The sequence below is a fragment of the Populus trichocarpa genome, chromosome 5 (genome assembly GCF_000002775.5).
Source record: "Populus trichocarpa isolate Nisqually-1 chromosome 5, P.trichocarpa_v4.1, whole genome shotgun sequence".
Classification (NCBI taxonomy): Eukaryota; Viridiplantae; Streptophyta; class Magnoliopsida; order Malpighiales; family Salicaceae; genus Populus; species Populus trichocarpa.
The window spans coordinates 9,646,916-9,669,927 of record NC_037289.2 but is presented as its reverse complement, the minus strand read 5'-3'; the positions used below and the strand labels follow the sequence as shown (position 1 = coordinate 9,669,927).

The 23,012-nt window shown below is 29.7% G+C and overlaps 1 protein-coding gene across 1 annotated transcript; it reads right to left on the bottom strand.

Annotated features, from left to right (window-relative positions):
- Window positions 1-9,037: 9,037 nt before the first annotated feature.
- Window positions 9,038-10,458, bottom strand: LOC18099326 (probable galacturonosyltransferase-like 1). Its single transcript, XM_006383195.3, has one exon. The coding sequence runs from the start codon at window positions 10,306-10,308 to the stop codon at window positions 9,250-9,252; it is 1,059 nt and encodes a 352-aa protein (XP_006383257.1). The 5' UTR covers window positions 10,309-10,458; the 3' UTR covers window positions 9,038-9,249.
- Window positions 10,459-23,012: the final 12,554 nt, after the last annotated feature.

The window sequence follows — 23,012 nt, the reverse complement described above, 5'->3', positions numbered from 1 at the left end:
CAATTAAATTTTGCCAACATTTTTAAGAAGGATGCTTAATTTTTTGGAGACAATTAGTCATGAGACCTAGAGTTAAGTGGACATGGGAGCTTTGATACACGCCGCTTGGAGATTCAATGGGAATTTTTTCATAGAGGTTAGGAGTTATAGATACCACGTAGGAGACTAAATAGATTTCATAGAGATTTTTCATGGACAAACAGTACTATTTTATTGAAAAACTCAAAAGATGGAGATATTAATCTTTGGATACAATCCAGGGATTATTGTATTCATAAACTAGTGGAGGTATCATCTGGATATCAATCATTCTATCTTTTTTTTTAGTGTGTGACACTATTTAGTATCATGCTCATTATCGCTGTGAAATAGAAAAAAACTTATAGGATTCATCATGTTTGCATTGTTTTTCATGGGAGGAGGATATCATACAAGTTATTTCCATTGGCTAACAACTAGCACCTCAATTTGTATAGTGGTTAAAAGTATAACAATAAGCTTGAGGAATACTAGGAGATCATATATATGCCACTTGATGTTATTTTCTTTATGGTGTAGTTGGAGGGTGTATAACCTTTCCCACATGGAATAGTTTTATTCTCCACTAATTAAAGATTTTGTGGTGATGGGTTCAAGAAGTCTTTTCATGTTGAGCATTTCTTCATCGAACCTTTTGAAGTAGGCCCTAATGCCCTCATCTTCTCGTTGTGTGATAAAAAAAGCTTTTTGGTGCTCTTTTAGGTACGTTAAAGCAAAAGATGATCTTGGATCTAAGATCATAAAAGTGGAGAATATAGTCATACTCTAGGTTATGGTATCATGCACGTACAAATCCATGAAGTGTTATTGAAAGAATTTTGCACAAAGAATCAGTGTCTTTTGTGATAAGCTCTAAAATGTTACTCATATTTTATACATGCTTCCAAGGATTTGTGAGTCTCACATAATTGTTTATAATGGTTTTTGCAGAGACATTGTCTTTAAAGAGTCAAGAGTAGAGGATTATGTGATTAAGTGCAAATTCTCTTACTAGGTTTTGTATTTGTTGGCGAACTTATGGAGTCATAAAGCTTGTCTTATGCCTAGGTCTTTTTCTATTCAGTAAGTGAGATGATGGAGATTAATGACGAGTGGATCGTTTTGACCTAGCTCTTTTGAAATGTAGGAGTTCAAGTGTTACTCGCTTATATTTCATTATTCCTTGACTCTTTATGGAATTGCAATCATAGTTGCAAACTTGGTGGGGCATTCATGGGAGTTTGTTGTTGTTGAGTACGAGGCAGAATGCAAAGATACCATTACATTGCTGCGACAACATCATTGAGTAACTACACCAGGGTGGAGAGTTATTGGAGATATAGGAGAGCTAGAGTCCTTGTGGTGGTGGGGAGATCAGTCACTCTCCCTTGCACTTGGCTTTGTATTCAATTTTCTACAGATGGCGCCACTGATAAAGACATGGAAAAACCTCACACAAAGAATGTTGGGCTTTTCATGGTCTGCTATGAAATTAGGCCTTATGACTTAGGAGTTCATGAAAAATAAGTTCCTCGTGAAATGAGAGACTCATAGATGCTTTAGTTAGTACTTGTAGAGGATAAGAAGGTGATTTATAGAAAAAAAAAAATTAAAATTATATGATATACATGCTTGGATTTAACCTTTGATTGTCTAAAATCGAAAGTTCAAAGTTGGTTTATACTTAGTAAGAACATGTGTATTTATACATTAGTTTAGGATTTAGTCGTAGAGAAAGAAATCATGTCATAACCAACCAAGGTTACTCATTAGTGTGAGCTTGGGTTTTGTGCCTGGTACGTGTGGAGGAGAAACTAGTGTGCTAGTGTGACAAGGTATATTTATTTTTATTAGCCATCATGTAGGCTAGTAATAGGTGTAGTAGACAAGTAACTATTAATGATAAATATGATGTCTGTCATACAAATCTTGTATATGTAAGACATAAAAAATATGTTCTACATGTAAAATTATCATATAATAATTCATAGAATTATACATAAAAGTGTGTGCCATGTAGATTTATTTGTTAAAAAAAAGAGAACAAAAAAAATATTTGAGAGAGGAAAGTGGGTTGGTTGTTGGTTGGGTGACCTGCAAGGTTGAGTCACCTTAAAATAGTACAACCATGCTAGTCTCCATGGCTAGCCTATAAAGACCAACAAGGCCAGTCGCTTAGGCTTGGCCCATGGTGACCAATAGAGCCCAAATTCTCTATTGTTTGGCCCATCAAATTTATTACCAAAAAAATTAAAAAACACTGACAAAATATTTTAAACATGTTCAGCCATAAATTTCATCAGTATTTTAATTGTCAATGGAAACCTATTATCAGAAAGTACATCGTCAAGGATTTTCTTTTTTTCTGCATCTCCATCGACAATTTCAAATGCTGATGGAACATACAATACAATATTCACACTAAAAAATTAGACTTTTTCACTCATTTTCGGTCGAAAACTCCGTCAGCAACTAATTTATCCATAAAATTTCTCATTACTTAATCTATCAAGAAATCCTAAATATTCTATAAGTTTTGTTAAAAATTATAAAATAGATGAGAAGATTACAGTGAAATTACCAATGGAATTGCCTCTACGTCGGTGATTCCATTGGCATTTTCACTATTATTTTTTTTAGGTTTGTTGTTATAATTCCCAAGCCAACTAAACAACAACAACAACAACAACATCAATAAGAAGCATCTTCAAGTCAATAATTGTTCATATTAAACTCATAACCACAACAACAAATACTTGTGCAATGATTGAAACAATGAGCAAATATCCAAAAAATATATAACAAAATTATCCAATAAATATAAATATAATGCATTAATAAAGCACCAACAAATTTCTTATGCATTTCCAATTTTATTACACAATGAAAGGTCACATCAAATCAATTCAACACTTTTTAATCATAATCCTCCTCTTCATTTTCATCATCGTCATGTTCAACATCATTTTCTTCATTGAATTCAAGATCGATCTCATTATCTTCATCTATTTTAAGATTTATCTCATCATCTTTATCTACTTCGATATGTTTACTGGTAATCAATATTACATTTAACTCATCAAAATCAATATCAAGATATGTATTCTCACTGCCTTGAAAATTTGGATTTTCTAACTCAGTAGATTTAGCTACTCGATATGGATCAATTAACTAATCCTTTTGAAATACATTATCACCCTCAATTACTTCATCGTTATCATATTCTACTACTAGAACACGAATCCTAGGTTTTGTTTTGACAACAAATAACCAATCAACTCTATTATGATCATTTCTAAATGAATAAGTGTATGTATAATAAACTTGTTGGCAATTTTTTGAAAAAATAAAAACATCATTAATGTTGTGAAGTTTAACTCTTTTATTAATTTTGACCAAACCATGGTGAGGATCAACTCTAATTCCTCTATCAATAATATTTGAATAAAAACAATGTATCTTGCAACCTATGATATCGCAATTCAATCACCTCTTCTAACTTGTCATAATCATCAACTTTAAACTCATTGAAAGTTGAACCATTTATATAATCCTCACTATTATATGTCTTTCTACTTTTACCGTATTGTTTAGTATGAAAGACATATCTATTGATGAAATATCCATTATAACATTAGACTTTTCTTTCAGGATCTAAAGACAAAAAATTTAATCTACCAGCATTAACTTCCATGTTAAACACCTGGTTAAAGTTAACAATTATCAATGGTCAAAGAAAAACATAAAAAAATTCTAAATTTAGAAGTTATGAATTATTAAACACGTACATGTGTTTTAAATCACATGAGAAATTATTTATCTTGTAATTGGAAAAGCTGAGCTTCACTAATATTTGAATTTTGTATTAATAATAATTGAAAATGTTGCTTACAAGGAATTTACTTAATTTTGTTTATAAGAGAATATAAGAGAAAATGATTTCAAACTATATAATTTTGTCTACAAGGAATTTCACTAATTTGAGCTTCATCGTAGATTTTGCAGCATCGAAGTTATATTTTAGCCTATTCCCTTAGAGTAACATGTTTTTTACCCATTCAAGGATCTAATCATAACCGACCTTACTCAACCCTTAATTTGACTTGATGGTAAACACTTTGTTAATGGTCAACAAATTATTGTGAATTGTACACTCATCTCATAATTGTTCATCAAAACTTTTAAAAGTTCAAAAAATTTAACTATATCTATATTTGGTTCTTCATCTAAAGAGATGTTACATGAAGCTTTACTTGAATAATCCTAATTCATCCTTATTGCATCTATCACCATACTTTTATAAGGATTTTAATTGTTATCCACACATTGCTAGAATTAGAAGTTGAGATAACCATCATTTCTAACATGGTTTTGTAATGAGCAAAGGGTTTTCTGTATGCAAGCTAATTTAAGTATTTCTTGATGAACCCTTTTTAAATAGATGCAACATCATAATATTTTTATGATGTAATTTTTTATTTTTACACTTCACATATCGACATCTAATTTCACATTCACTAATACTCTTTGGATTATAAAGTACAAAATTAAAACCCTCAACCACTTCAATATAATCTCGCTTATACAACCCTTCACTAGACTCTTAATATACCTAAGAATGATAATCAATTACTTATGAAACATAAATAGAGTATTGATGACAACATTTATTAATAATATAACTATCAATAACAAATTCAACCTTTTTATTAAAATTGAATTAACAATCCAGTAACTATCAAACACTTCATATGTTGAACTATATTAAATTGTAATTGGTTATCAATTCCACACAAATTTAATTTTTCATCAAAATTTCAATTAAACAATAAAATTGGCAAAAAAAAAAAAAAAACTAGTATCCAACTAATTACCCCATCATTTATTAAATTTAAACTTATTCAACCTAAATTAATACCTTTTAACCTTTTTATTTTTATCAATTTTACAAAAATCAATTTTCCCCAAGGTTTTAACTTAACAATAAAATTGACAGAATATAATTGGCACTCATTAAATTACCCATTATTTCTTCAACACGCCTAAATTATAAAACCAAACTCAATTTCATCATGTAACAAATAAAATCTATTTCTTTCAAATTCCAAACAAATCCTAAAATACAAATCATATATTAATACAACAAAATTATCTAGGAAAAAGCTTTAAAACACTTAAATAAACAAGTAAACTATAACTACTACAAACAAAAGTTAATAAATTAACTTACAATATAAATGAGTTATAAAAACAACATATGGGTTTGTTTACTTGGTAAAGTGAAGTTTGCCAATAAATAAAATCAAGAGAGAGAAGCCAACACTACTGACAAATAAGTGGTTGGATTTGTGATCAAGGGGTGGTTGGATTTGGTAATTAATTGGGAGAGAGGGGTTGTTGTTTTGAAAGAGAATGAAGAAGAAGAACATGGTACGAAGAACTATTGAGTTTTAATTTATTTAAAATCACCGATGAAATACCATTGATAATTTTATCAATATTGATGACAAGGAAGTTTTTATTTATTTATTTATTTTTATTTCATTGTCATTTCCGTTGGAAATTACTTATGGAAATATTCCATTCTTATTTCTATCAAAATATTTTCGGTTCATAGTTTTATTATTTTTTAATTTAATTTATTGATGGTGATTACCTCTTATTCATTCATTAATCTCTTAGCACGTAGATGAAGAAAACAAGAGAATATAAAAGATCACTCTAAATTCTTTATCCTTTTTAAATTCGACCATCAAATATTGACTCGCTAAAAATAAGTACGTATGATTTCATCATAATTTCAGCTCATTACACTTGCCAACGACGTCGTAGACAGACTATATTCAGATCTTGCTATATTTGAATTACTCTTAGACAATTAAGTTGACTCACAATATTTATAATGGAGCATCTTTAACATTAGTCTATGCCTACTGATTAAAAATAACAATAGATCATATGAGCAAAAATAATTAATTCCAATTCTATAATCCCCATGAGTTGACTCCAGAACCCCATAATTGCAGCAAGAATGTAGCCGACGCGCCAAAGATCTCGCAGACACGGTAACTAGATCGTCAGAGACACCTAGAGAAGAGATAAATTAGATAGAAGAACAACAGCTTCTATATATTAGCATTAATCACTGTTGGTTTCTGGAAAATAAGATTGATCTATTAGGTAGTTTTGATTTTAAATTAATACTTCTAATTAGGACGGTTTGTTTTTACATTTTAAAAGCATTTAAAAGAAATAAAAAATTTTATTGTTTTTTTTTTACTTCAAATTAATATTTTTTTATATTTTTAGATTTATTTTATGTGTTGATATTAAAATTAATTTTTTTAAAAATAAAATATTATTTTAATATATTTTTAAATAAAATATCATTTAAAAAACAACAATTACCACACTCTTGAAACCATATTTAATTTTTGGTCACATAATAATGATTATGAGCCCATTCATTTTAGTATGTTTGTTTTTATATTTCAAAAGTATTTTTAAAATAAATTGAAATTTTCTAATTAGTTTTTTATTTTAAATTAATATTTTTTTAATATTTTTAGATTTATTTGGTATGTTGATATTAAAATTAATTTTAAAAAATAAAATATTATTTTAATATATTTTTAAATAAAAAATATTTTATAAAACAAATATTTAATTACAGGTTACACAATGATTATGAGCCGATCCATCCTATGATGTGAACTAAAAACCTCAAGTAGGTAGCTAGGTTAGTGCCAAAATCCAACCGCTTGGATGTCCCCACGTTAATAATTAGTGGTTTCTTGCATACTAGTACGTTTAACGTTAATAGGTTACGGCTTCTATGATTTTAACGTTTTTTGCATTTTAGGTTTTTATTATATAACTCACCGACAGCTATCTCTGTTCTTCGCTTTTTCATTTCATGTTAGTTTTCTGGGCATTAGAAAGTTGAAAACCTGTTATTCTATGTTTTTTCTAGTAGTCATAATTCTATGGGAAAACATGATTTGGTACGTGGTTCCTTGAGGATAATGTTTTTGGTTTTTGACTTGGTCTTAATCCATTAATGGCTGGTATGTTAGAGAATTAAATAAATCTGATGGATATTATAAATTTTAATTTCAAAATATTTTGATATTCCGTTCCAAGATACAACACGATCTGAATATTTTATGATGCTATGGTTTTCAATTCTCTATTGTGGTGGGGTTTTATGCGAGATTGGTTGCGAAACTTGAAGGGTTGGTTGAGTAAAAATGATTTTCTCTATTTTATGGCCTTTTGCAACAATGGAAGGCTAAGTTTGCCCTAGTACGTAGCAATCAATGCATGCTTTTAGGAGAACAAGGCAATTTTATATGGCGTTTTATCCGTACAGAATAAACAAGATAAACTCGCCGGAATTTGAGAAATAAATCTAGAATAACTCAAGATTTTGGACGAGATAGAATTTATTTCACTTTATTCTGTTTTTTTAACATAATATAAGATATATATACTGATCATTAATTCCGTCAAACAGAATGAAATTAATAACTTTAATCAATACATCAGAAAAAATGGACTTGAATTTCAAAAACTTCATTTTTGTATCAATTGTATTTTAACTGGTGGGTCGAAATTATATTGATGTGTTACATTTAATCAATGCATAAAATGCATCGATCGATCTCATTGTACAATCTACACTGATGGGTCGAAATTATATTGATGTGTTACATTATTTGGTCAAACACAATCAGTACTGTTTGGCTTTGACCAGAGGAAAGAACTCATAAAGAAAAGGGAAAAGAAGAAGAAAAAGAAGAAGCATATCAAATAAAGCAGTGATGAAAATAACTACACTGCATCTATTGTAGGAGTATCCAATCACAAAATGAAGAAATGTTGTCCAAGGAGAAGTTATTTTATATATATATATATATATATATATATAACAGCTTGTAAATCAACTTAATATTTATTATTATATGTATACGTGTGTGTTTTGTGTGTGTTTGTGTCAAATTTAAGCTATTTAGAACAACGTGCATCACATATCATTAATTATTTAAAATAAAAATAACAATTTTATTATACTAAATAAAATATGAATAAATAATTATTTTCATACTATATTTAAAAAAAGTATAACTTATTGTTTGAAAAAAGTATAACTTATTGTTTGAAAAAAGTATTTACAATACCAACATTGCAATTCCAAACAACAATTACTCTTTTCAACCATTTGGATGATAAGAGAAAAAAAAATTGTAATTTTCAATATATATATAATTTGATTACATCTCACTAACAAAAATGATTTTGGATAGAAGGAAAATTCCTTCATTAAAATAGCAACAATCATTAATTTTTTATTCAAAAAAAGAAATATCATAATAAATTAATGAGGAGAACGAATAGTCAAGATACGACCATATTAAACGAAATACAAAATTTAGATTTATAAAAACTAAATAAAAAGTCAAATAATTTAAAACTATTATCAACAAGAAGAAGAAGAAGTTGGTGCTAGTGAGAACCACTGGCCCCGGTTAGAGGACTTCTCTAAAAAACCCGGTTTTAATTTCAATTAAAACACAAATTAAATTAGAGCTAATTCTTTTTAGAAAGACAATTAATTTCCTAAATGGTACGTAGTCTACTTAACACTTAATTTTAAATGGTCAACAAATAATCTTACAATTTAAAACTGTTCATGAGACAATTTAGGAATGAGAAGGTAAACATTTGAAACAAAATAGGAAATCTCACTTGTGCTGCTGCTGCTGCTGCTCCAACTCCTACGCAGATTTTTCAGCGAAGAACGCAACAAAGAGTATAATTATTGATTACCTTTGGGACGCTCTTATAGAGGGCATCAAGCACTGTCTCATAGCAGATGCTATGGGGATTTTTTTATTTTAGATCTTAGTTTTTGTATTATCATAAAACAAAAACAAAAAAAAAATTAGATCTAAATTTTTTTTTTAAAAAAATAGTGATTATAAACAGAAATCATAGCAAAGAAATGCCAAAAAATATATATAGAAGGTAAATTAATATATCTTTCTCTGTAATTCCCTCTTCACTTTACTGCACTACTAGCTCTTACTATGTACCCAGTACAAAGCAAAACCCAGAAGAAGAAGAAGAAAGTACTGTAAGGGCTGTTAATGGACTTATTAATCTATGAACACCTTCCCTCTTCCGCCGATCTATTTTCAGCATTGGAAAATTTAAACTAAGACCTAAACTCTAAAAGTCAATAGCAAAAGGTGTCTGCATAAGATCATAAGGAGCCCATAATGCATCCAAAGGGCATGGCCGGTTTTCATCTAAGCGAACCCAAGGCTTCCCTTTGCCACTCCAATGCAGAAGACTAACTGGACCAGGATGCAAATCCCTACAAAGACCTCTAAAATTATCCCCTCCAAGGCCATGTTGATTCCATTTATGATCCACAGCAGCAATATTCCCAGCAAAAACCAACAAGAATGGAGGCAATGAGCCCAATTCATAAATCCTCATCCTCTTTTGAAGCTCCATCCATTCAACTATTTTTGTTGTGTAATCTCCTTCTCTCCATCTTTCTAAATCAATAATCATCACTCCTGTGTTAAAGTAACAGGCATTGCGTCCTGAAAATGTCAAGGAGAGCGAAGGGTTTGCCCAAAATGTAGGAGTAAAGTATGCGGTAATGTTAGCATTACAGTATTCCGGTGCTGCTAACACAGTTCCGGTACCAAGTGGAGTAGCTGCTAGCATTGCAATGTCGTCGACTAGGACTAAATCGGAGTCTAAATAGACAGCTTTCCGGACGCAAGGAGGAAGGATGTTGGCGAGATAATTGCGAGCATAGTTAAGAGGAGAGTCGAGGGCTGAGCGGATGGAGGTGGAGATGAGGCCGGAGACAGAGTTGGTGTCGAAAGGGTGGATTTGGGAACGGAGGTAAGGGAAGGAGGAGGTGATAGTTTCGTGGAGGTAGGTGGAGGAAGGGGAGGAAATGAAGTGGAAGCGAGTATTTTCCGGGCAGGAGGAGTGTTGGAGGATGGAAAGAATAGCGGCCATGGTGCCGCGGAGGTAAGGGAAGTCCAGAGTCATAGCCACGTGCACTGCTTGCTGAGAGCACATGTCTTTGGTGGAGATTGATGGACATGTTGGGGAGTTGTAGAATTGTGGGGCTTCTCTGAATCTTTTAGTATTGACGGTAGCCGTGGCGGTGGCATTGATTATAATTATGGAGAGGAGGAGAAGGAGGGAGAGGAGGAGATGTGGCGGTGATGGTAGTGTTAATTTTCGTCCTGGTTTGTACATGGCTTGGGGCAGGGCAGAGAGATTTAAAAAAGTTAGAGAGACTTTGAGTGATGGGTTCTAACCTTTTAGAAAGAGAGGAGACATGCCCACATCAATCTTGTCTATGGATCCAATTTGTTAAAGCAGGGAAATTGCTAGGAAGCGTAGAACAGTCAATGATTTTAAACAAAGCCAGGATTAGTAGCCACATGTTTTTTAAATGTGCTTCAAAAACTAAGTCCAAATATAAATAAATGGTGTGAAATGTGCACTCTTTAAATTCTTCCAATGTGATTTTATAAGCAAATAATTAACCACCGACTCTTTTTGGCAATTGGCAACAGAGAAAGTTCGTCTTTATGAATGTTTTTTTTTATTATTATTACTGTAAATAAATTAGTAACCGTCGGATCTTGAAAAAAAAAAAAAAGGAGAAAGTGCAATTTGGTACAATAAAGTACTAAGGTCAAAATCGACTTTGCCTGCATCAAGTCACCAACTTTTGAAGGTAACATCCGTTTCGCGCGGATCTTTGATTTGAGGAACAAGAATTATGGATTCATTAACACCAACTCGAACTCTAATGTCTACTATATGTGTGTTAAAGTATAATTTTTGCCATCTAATCTTATTAACATTTTGAATTCGGTTACAAATTATAGTCTATGAAGTTGTTCCTATGGATATTAAAAGGAATAGCTAATTTATAATGTTTGCATTATCTTACTTGATCAAACTCGACAAAATTAGATAATGTGGATATTATAAATGATAGTGGGTTAAAAAACTTAAGAAATAAATATCACGGGTTAGGTGGGGTTGGGATTTTTGAAATCCAATTAATCTAACCCAACTTGTATACCGTACACTCCTTTTTGTTTTTATATCTAATAATATGTGGATTTAGCATTTATTTTATTTTATTTAGAAATATTTCAGCTTCAAAGTTCTTGTTCGTGTGGTTCTTATTATATCTTTTTTTAATATAATAAAAGAGTTTATCTCATTGTAGGAGGGGAGGGGGAGGCAACTAGAATTTAATGGTGGTGCAAGGTATGAAAATTACACATATCATTAAGGGTGTCATGGTACCTACAGTCCATGTTATAGGTCTGTCTCCAAATGCGGATCCATAAAAATTAGCAATATAAACTCAAACCGTGGATATTTGTAAATATCCATAAAACAATTAGGCTAACCCGATATATTCAACTCGTTTGAGTCCAAAAAAACAATTGAATGAGTTAGATTTATAATTTGTAAAATATCAGAAGTTGAAGTAGATACAATTATAGGCCTAAACTCGACCCAACTATGTACATGGGAACCCCTCGTTGTTCCATCCAAGGCAAAGAACACTACCAGAATTTTTAGAATTACCAATGGAATTTTCTGTCGGGATTCATACTCATAGTTCGTAGGCATAAATTTTCCCGACAGGATCGTAGACGGTAATACTCCATTGAAAAAACTCTCATCACTAATTTGTGGTGTGCTAGTGAGTCTGTCGGAAATAATTTTACCGATGAATTTACTGACAGCAAAAGCATGCTAAAAAGAACATTTAACCTGCTTTATTATGTGGTATTTCCATCAATGAATATAACATGTCACTGACAGAAAAATTATATATCGTTCCATCGATGAATTTTTTTATCCATCAGTATTTTTCTCGATGAATTTGACATATAACTATCAAATAGACCGTTTGTAATTTCATTGGTGAGTAAATAGTGGCAATGAAATTTGCAGTAATTATTTTCCAACTCCCTAAAATATATTGATGGACTAAATCCATCAATAACCCCGTCAGTAATAATTTATAAATATTTTAAAATATATATTAAATAGATATTAAATAGAAATAGAAAATAAATTCAATTAAATTAAATTAATATAAAAATAAAATATTTATTACTAATTAAAACTTTTATAAGTTCAAATACAATTTGTCTAGAATAGAGGTGTTGGAGGAGAAGAAAGAGGTGAGTCTTCGTCAGGACCGTAGGCAAATAAGGGAGAGCACAAGTACCACTCATTTATGATCTCATCTTTATTACCGATCAGGGAAGTTCGGTCATCTCAACACTGAGTCATTCATAAACAACAACAAGATGGGTTGTCCGAGCTTGAACTCGTTGGTCTAAAATAGCCTTAAACTCCAAAGTTTGAGTGCTTGAAATCGATTGCAAGCATCCAACAGTTGAAACATTGCAAGCCATTCGCAAGACCTCGGTCGTAGTATTAAAGAGACAGTACACCTGATTTCTATTAGGTCCACCGGAAGATCCTGCCTTCACCTATAAATCTGGATCAAGATCTGGATGGGTCGAAAGATTGTCACTATATCTCTCCTTTAACTAGGGGTTATATGTATCCTAGAAAAAAAAATGTCAGCAAATTCAATAAAAATAATAACTTAAAAAAATTAGTTGGAAACCAACATATTACAAAGTGTTAAGCTCGGTTATCCACGAGCTGCTACACCCCTATTTGACAGTCATCATTCCACACGCATGTTTCCACAAAAAGCTTCATCGAGCTTGGCTCATATCCAAGAACCATAACTTGCAAGAGAAAACTGTCTTTAATTAAATATATTTATAAAAAACAACAAATTAAAAATGGATGTAATTAAAAAAATAATCTTATCATTTGTTTCATATTCAAAACAAACATAATTGAGTTGCTGGTGTGCATGGTAACCAAAGTGTGATCATCACATGAAATGTTTGAACGTCACATGCTGAATATATTCACGCACAATGGTTTGAAATCCTTCCAAATCATCATCTACTTCCAGCTTGGAAGCACTCTTTCTTTTGCATATTGTTTTGCTTTCTTTTACCCCCCATACCAAAAATCATGCAACCTATATGGTACAAATGAATTATTTGTTAGTAAATAAAAAATAAAAGGATTAAGAAATTTTATCTTAATTATAATCCTACTTAGTTGCAGTGTTATTCTTTTAAGCTCTCCTTTCAATAGCGTTGTCAGCTCTATCTGATTCAAAATTTTCCTTGGAGTTAAAATTTGTAAAAGAAAATTTTCATTAATATTAATAAACTAACCGAATTAACATAATAAAAAAATATGTAAGTTAATACTAACCTTAAACATTCTGAACCATGCATAAATTATAGGTTTTCATTCAAGATGTTTGAAACCTGACTCCATTGAAACAATTGAATTTTCATCGATGATTTCATCACCGATGTTATGGTTCTAGCAGCCTCAATGTTTTTAAACCTGAAATTGCATTCGTTAATTGAAATTAATTTGTCAAAAATTATTAACATGTCGATGTGAAGGGAAAACTAACTTGCATTGAAAAGGTTGTTTTTCCACACACCTTGATACTTTTAGGTAAATGAATCCTCTTGTGAAAGGACCCTTCCTCGACGTGGTGGCATTGCACTCGACGAGCCCGCGTTGAGCATGGTCATCTTTGTTTTAAGTGCCCGTTCTTGAGTGACATTTAACGACTCATGGTAGTCAGAAGCATTGCTAAAAGAACTAGCAACAATCTTGTCTGTACGATGTGCTATTAATTTTTTTTTAGGCATTTACACAAATTAAAGGATTAAGATACCATAAACTATTCATATTTTTAAAAACAATTCGATAGAACCTCTTCTATACAAGAGACTACCCAAAAATTTTAAACTTGCAAATACACAACAATTTAAATTCAATTGCCACAAACTAGTTGACTTTATTCAATTTGTTTCCTTGTCATTGAGTGAAGAGTTCACCCAACTTGGACTTAACCTAGTTTATAGAATATTGTTTTTAATTTTTTTATTAATACATATACTTATTATAGAGCATACATAATTATTGAATCTCTACTTTTTAACTAGAATTTAACTTTATAAATAGAAAAGCTTTTTTTCTATAATTAGGTTATATATAAAATTATTATAATTATAATATTGTATTGTATATCATATAAAAATCAATCTAAATTTATAACTTTAACTTTTTATTTAAATTGAACTTATAATTATGAATATATGATAATTAATTATTATTAACTAAGAATATTTTAAATTTATTAACGTTTAATACAATATTATTAACTAATAATAATTAAAATCAATCCTACACATTTAATTTAATTTGAGCAACAAAATTGAAAAAACAAATCCAACTAAGATTCAACAAAATTGTTCTCATATAAAAACAATTCCAAAAACAACATTAATACAATTATTAAGAACAAAAAGAATTAAAAAATAATGCAAAAAAAAACATAAAAAAGAGAAGAAAAAAGAAAAATCTTACCTTAATTTTTTTGTGAGTGAAGCTAAGAAAATTAAAAAAAAACAACAACAACAACTTTGAACGGTATGTTAATTAACAAAAAAAAATAGAGAAGTTAGTGGAAGAAAAAAGAAGAAGACATATTTGCACGTAGAGGAGAAAAGAAAAGAAATGAAGGAGTTCAGGAAAGAAGGAGAGAGAGAAGAGAAAGAAAGAGAGGGACATTAGTGTTTATTTGCAGAAGATGACGAGAGAAGAAGAATAAGATAAGGAAGAGAGAAGAAGAAAGTCAGCCCGTCTGTTATGATTTTAAGGATTCTGATCTTTTAACAAATATGAGAGTGGTTGAAAAGAATAGTGTTTTTTCAATTTTATTTTTTCAATTTAGTATTATTAAGGTTTTCTAGTTTTTTTTTAATATATATAAAGGCTGTAATAGTCTTTTGACAAGTGGAGACATAAATAAATAAAATTAAGTATTTTAAAAATCTCTCAATAGTTATAGTCTTTTTAGTCTTTAAAGATTTTGACTTGTAACAAGCCTCATTATCCTTCGCTTTTGGCTACGTCACATATTAAGAAACTTATAGTTGTTGCTAGTTATAGGCTCCTTCTCAAACCATATGTTATTGATCTCGATTCAGGTTTTTGAGTTTTGATAACTAAAACTCTTAGAATTCTTTTGATTTTAGTGTAGATAATTTGTTTTTCATATATTAAAAAAATATTTAAATCTCTATATCCAAAAATTAAACTAAAAATATACTTCATCATCATTAAAAAAAAAAAAAAGACACTAAGGGCATTAATTAAACAGACTCCTAAACCGAAATAATGAACAATTCATTCTCCTAATCAATAAAACAAAAGCATGATATCTTTTTGTTATTGAAAATTTTATATATTATTAAAAAAATATCATTTCTTTATGGAAGTTTATTCTTGAATTTGAGTTCTAGATGATGATGATGATGATGATGATGATATATATATATATATATATATATTATTGAAGCCAAGTTTCAAAAACTTTTTGATTCATTATAAGTTAAAACTTTAACATAATTATTTTATGTCTCAGATATCTTAACTTGATTATATGTAAAAAGATTAAAAAAAAAAGAGATATTAAACATGTTCTTTAAATATTGTTAAATTTTGAGGAAATAATAGTTTTATCATGATAAAATTATATATATAATAAAAAAGCTAGCAAACACTGGATTTATTAAGGCTACAGCATAACCCATAACGAGCTCACATATAATGTCCAATTATTAAGGTGGTCACTTCAATGTCCTTGATGAAAGTATGTGATGGAGCATTAAAAAGAAATTTATGGCCATTTAAGCTAAGTTTAAACAATTAAAAGATGCAGCTATGAAAAATCTAATTTTTATCTGAGATTTTTTATGACCTCATCATTGATGTTATTTGTGGAAACTTGAACAAAAACCAGTACATTCCATTTCACTCTTCACTAATTCTTTTTATGGCTGACAAAACTCTAGAATAGGAAAGAGTAACTAATCACCCCACTATAAAAACTCCAACCCCTCTAAATTCCTATCAACCCTCCCATCAAGTACAAGTGATAAACAATATTGTTCCAGTTATATAAGAACTATTTTGCACTTTTTCATTCCATCAAAAGAAAATACAACACACAACTTTAATATATGCACCAAGTGCACATAGACAACTCCATTTCCCTTAAACAATAGGATAAAACAAAGTGCAATAGGCATGATGCTCCAACTCTTCAAAGAAATGAGCACTCTTCAATAGAACCTAGCCATAAACATGGCTATCATTATCAGTCTTCTTCTGACTCTCACTCACATGCTCCTTGTTGAAAAAGACATGGATACAAGATTGTACCAGCTCCTAAGAATAAGAATGGACATCATTTTCACTAGGAGAGAGACTATGTACTTTATCATAAAATGTTACAAACTCATCTCTCAAAAAAATATGTCGTCACATAGACCAACTTGGATAACTATAATAACTTTACAGATCCTAGAGAGGACAAAATGTTAGAAACATCTTAGATTTTGTAATAAAAAAGAGTGATGCTATTTGAAAATATTTTCCTATAACTTTTATGGATCTACTAGGATGTGGTATTACAACCTTGAATTTGACTCCATCATTGACCTTAATGATCTCTACATTAAAATCATTTCTCATTTCAACACTAGGAATCCCATTAAAAAAAAGCATGGCTAGGATTTTCGACATCATCCAATGAAAAGATGAAAGAACCATAACATATCTTCATATATTTAATGAGAAAATACTAAATGTTAAAAGTATACTCGAACCCATTGTCACTGAAGTCTTGATTAGTAGAGTCTACAAGTACTAATTATGAAAAAAAAACCTATATATTCTTCATGAAAGGACTTTCCTTAACTTAAAATAGAAAATGAAAAACTATATTCGAGTAGAAAAGGCAAAAGGCAAGTGTGACTAGACAAGGACACCATTGTTTTCAAATAGAAGAATATCTATAGCGCAATTAGCCTCATACTAGGGCATCCAAGACAATCACCAAGGGATCCATTCATGATTGCCTGACTTTCTCTAAGTTCCCGACCACATCTCTTACCACAACATGTGTTGAGGTGTTTGTTGTTATTTAGGGAAAGGATTTCATGTAATATTCATTTCTAATGAAGAGTAACATGAACACAATGAACCCTAACTAGTTATGTCACTATCATAATGGCAATAGTTATGACACTGGGGAATGACATGCACTGAAAAAGGAGATTGAGAGATTGATCTCCAGATAATATCTCTAATAATTTTTAAAGAAGAAAATGCAACCTCTACAAATAGGAAAAAATCCCAAGATGCATTGTTCAAAATTAGATAACTTTTAGAAATTGTATCTTCACTATTTTTTAAACTTTTAAATAAAAACTGTAATGTTTCTTCACGTTTCCAATATCTTCAATGAAAAATCTTCATAATGAAATCTCTATATCTTCAAACAAATTCTTCATGTTTATAACAAAAAGTTTCTATGAAAATATCTATGAAAGTCTCTAGTGACTTGTACAAGAATCTCCATGTCTATGACAAGACCCCATGTGAATGTCTCCATACATAATGCTTTGCCATGGTCACAAACTATTCTTAACCTGTGAAAAATATTTTCTATCCGAAACATGAGTTGATGAAAGTATTTGAAATGGCACACAAATTCAACTATAAAAAGCTCGATTCCTATAAGAGGTTTTTCCATGACCTTATTAGTATTCAAGTCCAAATATTCAACAATAGATTATCTTGTGCTGGCATCTTTAATTCAAATATCATTCCAAATGATATGAAGAAAGAATTTGTTAATTCATGCTATTTCTTTACTTAAACTCTTTAGGTTTAGCATAGGTTTTTTTCCATGTAATTTGCAGAACTCTTTCAGCATAATCACTTCATGTTTTGTAACCAATATCAATAACATGTTTAGAAGTATGATAACGGTTGTTTTTTAATGTGTTTTTTCTCATAAATACATTAAAATAATATTCTTTTATTTTTTAAAAAAATATTTTTAATATTAATATATCAAAATAATTAAAAACATTAAAAAAATTAAATATTTAAGAAATATAATTTCAATTGCGTTCAAAGTAGGTGAAGGGGCGGCCAAAAAATCCGCTGAAAAGGGCAAAGCTCGTTGTCAAAAAAATTTGTCTGTTTGCTAGAGAATTTAATAGGGATATGTAAGGGTAGTAATTGTCAAACTATAGGGGCAAGAGACGAGGGAGTTTTAGAATTCAGCTCCCATTTCTACACCCAATGTATCTTGCAGTCGTAGATTTGGTATTTGTGCTCCCATTAAACTTCTCTGTATTATTGGCCTAAGGGAAATTTTTGTGTCAAAGTTTTGACAATTAAACTAATCAGTGCCTAATCATTTAATTTTCTCTCTTAATGACTTTGGTGAGGGTTTACATTTCAAAACTCGTTCTTATTTAGTTTTGGGACAATTTCCAAAAATATCAAAAGAATTTTAATGATTCAAAATTCTGAAGTAAGAAAATGTTTTTATTTATACATTATTTTACTAACAACATGATTTTTTGAATAAAAATATAAAGAGATTAAAATAAAAAATCAAATGATTTAAATCTAGAAAGAAAATAAATAGCCAAAACTCCCTTTTTGTTATTCATTTATTTTTTTTATTTTGATAAAATTTTCTTTCTCAGAAACATGATTTTCATATAAGAACTTGAACTAGTTTTTTTAAAAAATAAAAATAATATTATGATGTATTTAAATATAAAAGAAAACTAATTCAACAAAATTATATATATATAAAATACATTAAAGAATTCTATCTACATGAAGGTTCTGAGGACTTGGTCTTGACACGTGTGTTTTGGTACAAGCATGAAATTCAGCCCTGCGTGAAATTTTGAGCATTTAATTTAGAAGTTACTACATCCGTGGCCCTGTGTGCGAGCTCAAAAAAAGATAAAAAAAAAAAAACTAGCATAAAAAAAAGTTTGATCGGTGCTAGCGTGCTCTAAACAAATAAAAGAAATCCGTAACCGAGTCAAATAAACCGATATTATTTAATTTGATGATAAAAAAGAGGTAGATGGTCGACTAAATCAAACAAAAAAAAGTTTTAATGGGAGCCTTACTAGTAAGGTTAGCAAAAAAAAAAAATTAAGAAGCAATAGAGCTTAGTTCCAAGCCGATCCAAAGTGAAATATTGAAATTGGAGAAGAAAAGAAAAAACAAATACCCAAATATACCTAAGTGAGCATGCAAAATTTGTAAGTTGGTTCATTAAATCGGGATAAGCCAAAAAAAACAAATAAAAAAAATAATGAAACTTAATTCCTAAAACATCTAATGTAGAAGGATAAAATCAAAAGAAAATCAATTATTAAAAAAAAACAAAAAAAAAAACAAAACACCAGTAAACAGGGCAAGCCTACCAAACCACATGCCCTGAATCTTGCGAATGATATAATGCAATAGAAGGAAACTAGAAAAAATCACAAAACTCAATTCTAAAGCAATTCAATGTTGAAAAACAAAACAAAAAAATATTAAATTAAGAAAGCAACAACCCTAAAAAAGAACCAAGTCAATCCCGGCTAACCGCCAAACTTGTAATCCTAGTAATGAGATCGAGATAATTGAATTGAAAGGAAATCAAATAAAATCATGAAGCCCAATTTTTTTTTAAAAAAAAAACAACCAACTTGGAAGGATAAAAATAATAATAAAAAATAAAATCAGAGTAAAAAATAAACTCTAATAAAAAAAGAACGATGTTAACCCGGATTAAGTTTTAAAATTTATGACTTGGATAATAAAACTGCGATCACTCTATCATGAAAAAACATAAAGCCCAATTTCCGACCCTATGCTTAAGGATGAGATTAAAAAAAATACAAAATGACCTAAAAAAAATAACAACCAAAAGAATGGGGACCAAATTAAAAATAAAAAAAATAAGAGGAGATTTGACATTTTTGGATTGAAGGATGCAATTGAAAAGAAAATTCAATTTCACAAAAGGATCAAAAACTAAAAATGTGAATTAAAAGAATGAGGACCAAATTTAAAAAATAAAATAAAATAATAACCTCAATTTTAGAAGAAAAAAAAACATGAACAAAGACTTAAAAATCAAAAGAAAAAAGATCGAATTTGGAATGATAATAAAATAAGATGACAATTATGAAGTTTTGAATAGCCATAGCGAATTCTAAAGATAAAAGAGAGAAAAGAGATAAAGAATAAAGAAAATGACGTTGATGATACACCGTAAAAATTGAGCATACACACTTCAATTGCCACCTCTAAAGGGTGTGTTTGGCCACCAGAGAAGGCAATACGTGCTGCCAAAGAGTTGTGCCTCCCCCACTCTCTAGTGGCGTGTGTTTTTTTAATCTTAATCTCATGACTTGAGTCGTGAATTTGGAAGCTTTTTACAGGTTGACTTGGGTCTTTTCTTTAGTCTTTTTTTTTTTAATTTCTTCTTGTGTTTATAATTTCATCCTCCAAAATTGAGTCGTGAAATTTGCAAGTTAACCAAGGTTATCCCAAACCAATCCGATTTGTCATCATTTTAATATTATTGTTTTTTAAAATATCATCTAGTATGTCACTATTTCAGTATTTAAAAAAGGTGTCCTCTAATATGCATCATATTTTAAATTCATAATTAAATATATTTTTTTCTCAAAAACACGGTAGCAATGCATTTACATTTTTTATGTTTAAAGAAAAAATTATCCGGCTTGCGGTGCAGCGCGACCCATGGATCTAGATTGATACTAAAAATAGACATTCATAAGAAAGTGAAAAAAAAATTAAAGATAAAAACAGAAAAATAGTTTTATTAAATTTAAATCAAAGATAACAAAAAATTCAAAAGACAAAAAGGGGCTATGAGTCTAGACTTGGGAGGGCCCACGCACCTGCCCTTTGTTTTTTTGCATCTTTCAAAGGGGGATTTTTTTTAAAAAAAAAATCAAATGACATGTTATCTATTTCAAAAGATGAAGTGTCCTCTGTTGTGATAGATAATACATCGTCTGAATGCCTAGCTTCTAACTATCAAAAACCTACTAAAAAACCTGGTTGGGTTTTTTTACTCAAAAAACTATTTTTCAATCAATTTTCATCTAAAAACAACAAATAAACACTCTCATCACCTTAAAAAATCAATATCTCAACTCAAAACACCCCTAGATTTGTAAGAAAAAAAAAACCACAAAATCAAGTTGAGAAATATTATTTGCCAACCTTGATCTATATTTTTCGTCCGATAAAAAGATCTAAATGTAATTTCTCTCGTAAAATAGAGCCTATTGACACCATGAATAACTTGTTACGTCATTGAAGTTTTGTCAACTATTAACTTTCTTTCTTTTTTATTGTTTTCCAACGACTCTTTTTTCCTCTCATATCAAGAACTTAAAAATATATAAAATAAAGTTTTGAATCAAAATAAAAATTGCAAAAAAAAAAAGATAAAACAAAACAAAACAAAACAAAACAATCTTGAAAGGAAAAAATGTCATAAAGGTACTATTTGAACATTACAAAAAAACCATTTGTTTTAGATATAATGTCAATTTTGGTCCTTATATTTTCAAAAGAAAATTCAAGCAACATAATCGAATTTTTTTTATTTAGCAAAATTGAACATTAACAAAATATCATGATATTTTTTTGATATCTCGAGAACATGCTAATCAAAACAATTTCTCATATTCAAATATGAAATAACAAAATGTAAAAGGATAAATTAAAAAAAAAAAGCTTGGTGATTGAAATATAAAAATCTTAAGAGATTAAAAAAATACAAAGCACTGTTTGCTATCCATATTGGTTTTAGTATGAGATTTATTTATTTTTAATTAATAATTACCTGTAAAGCATAAATACAATAAATTTAACAACTTTAACACCTCAATTGCTCCACCTGTTAGACTATTGAAATTACATGGGTGACTGAGAATTTAGTAACATTTAAAAATATATTAAAATAATTTTTTTATTATTTTTTAAAATTAATTTTTGATATCAACTCATCAAAACAATACGAAAATATAAAAAAATAATTTTAAATAAAAATAAATAAATTTAAGCAAACCTTGGACTTCACTCCTAAACAGAGCATTTTCAGACAGTATAACCAGAAAAGAAAATTTCAGCCAGGAATTACATGGAAAAAGATTATTATTGTCCCAAAGAAGATTCATTGTGCATCTATCCATTTAAGGATGTGTATAGGAATGAAATTACTTTTTTTGGACGCATTTGAAAAATATCAAAATGATTTTTAACAATTTTAATTTATTAATTTAAAAATTAAAAAAAAATATTTTAATATATTTCTGAATAAAAACACCATAAATAATTAATTGATAATGTGAGGTTTGACTAATATTGCAGGCATCTTCATCACAATTGGTCACAAAACCTGGCATACATGCAAAGAAATTGACATCCAACCAAATTCAAGAAAATATCAACGCTTTCCTGCATGTCTCATCAACTATGGCGTAATTATCAAGAACCGAAGCTCAATCCCTTTGCAAGAAACTATTAAACCACTTCGATGATTTGAACCATCCTTTTGTAATGGTTAGTCTTCTGAAGGAAGCGAAATTTACGGTTCATTTTCTTATATTGCAGATTGCAGTAGGAACCCTCCATTCCCGTTCATCATTCTAAACGCCTGAACTTTCCTGACACTTCATCTGAAACTCCATTGCTTCACATTAAGAGCCTAATTTTATTCGTCATAATCCTTATTGGGTGAGAATCATGTATAATTTACCCGTAAAAGAGCTGGCAGAAGCAGCTTCAATCAAATGCAACGCAATGTACGCTATTCAAATACCAATGTGAAGTTGGAACTGCTATTAAAAGGCTACTTCGCTGTACAAAATTTGCCAGCAGAA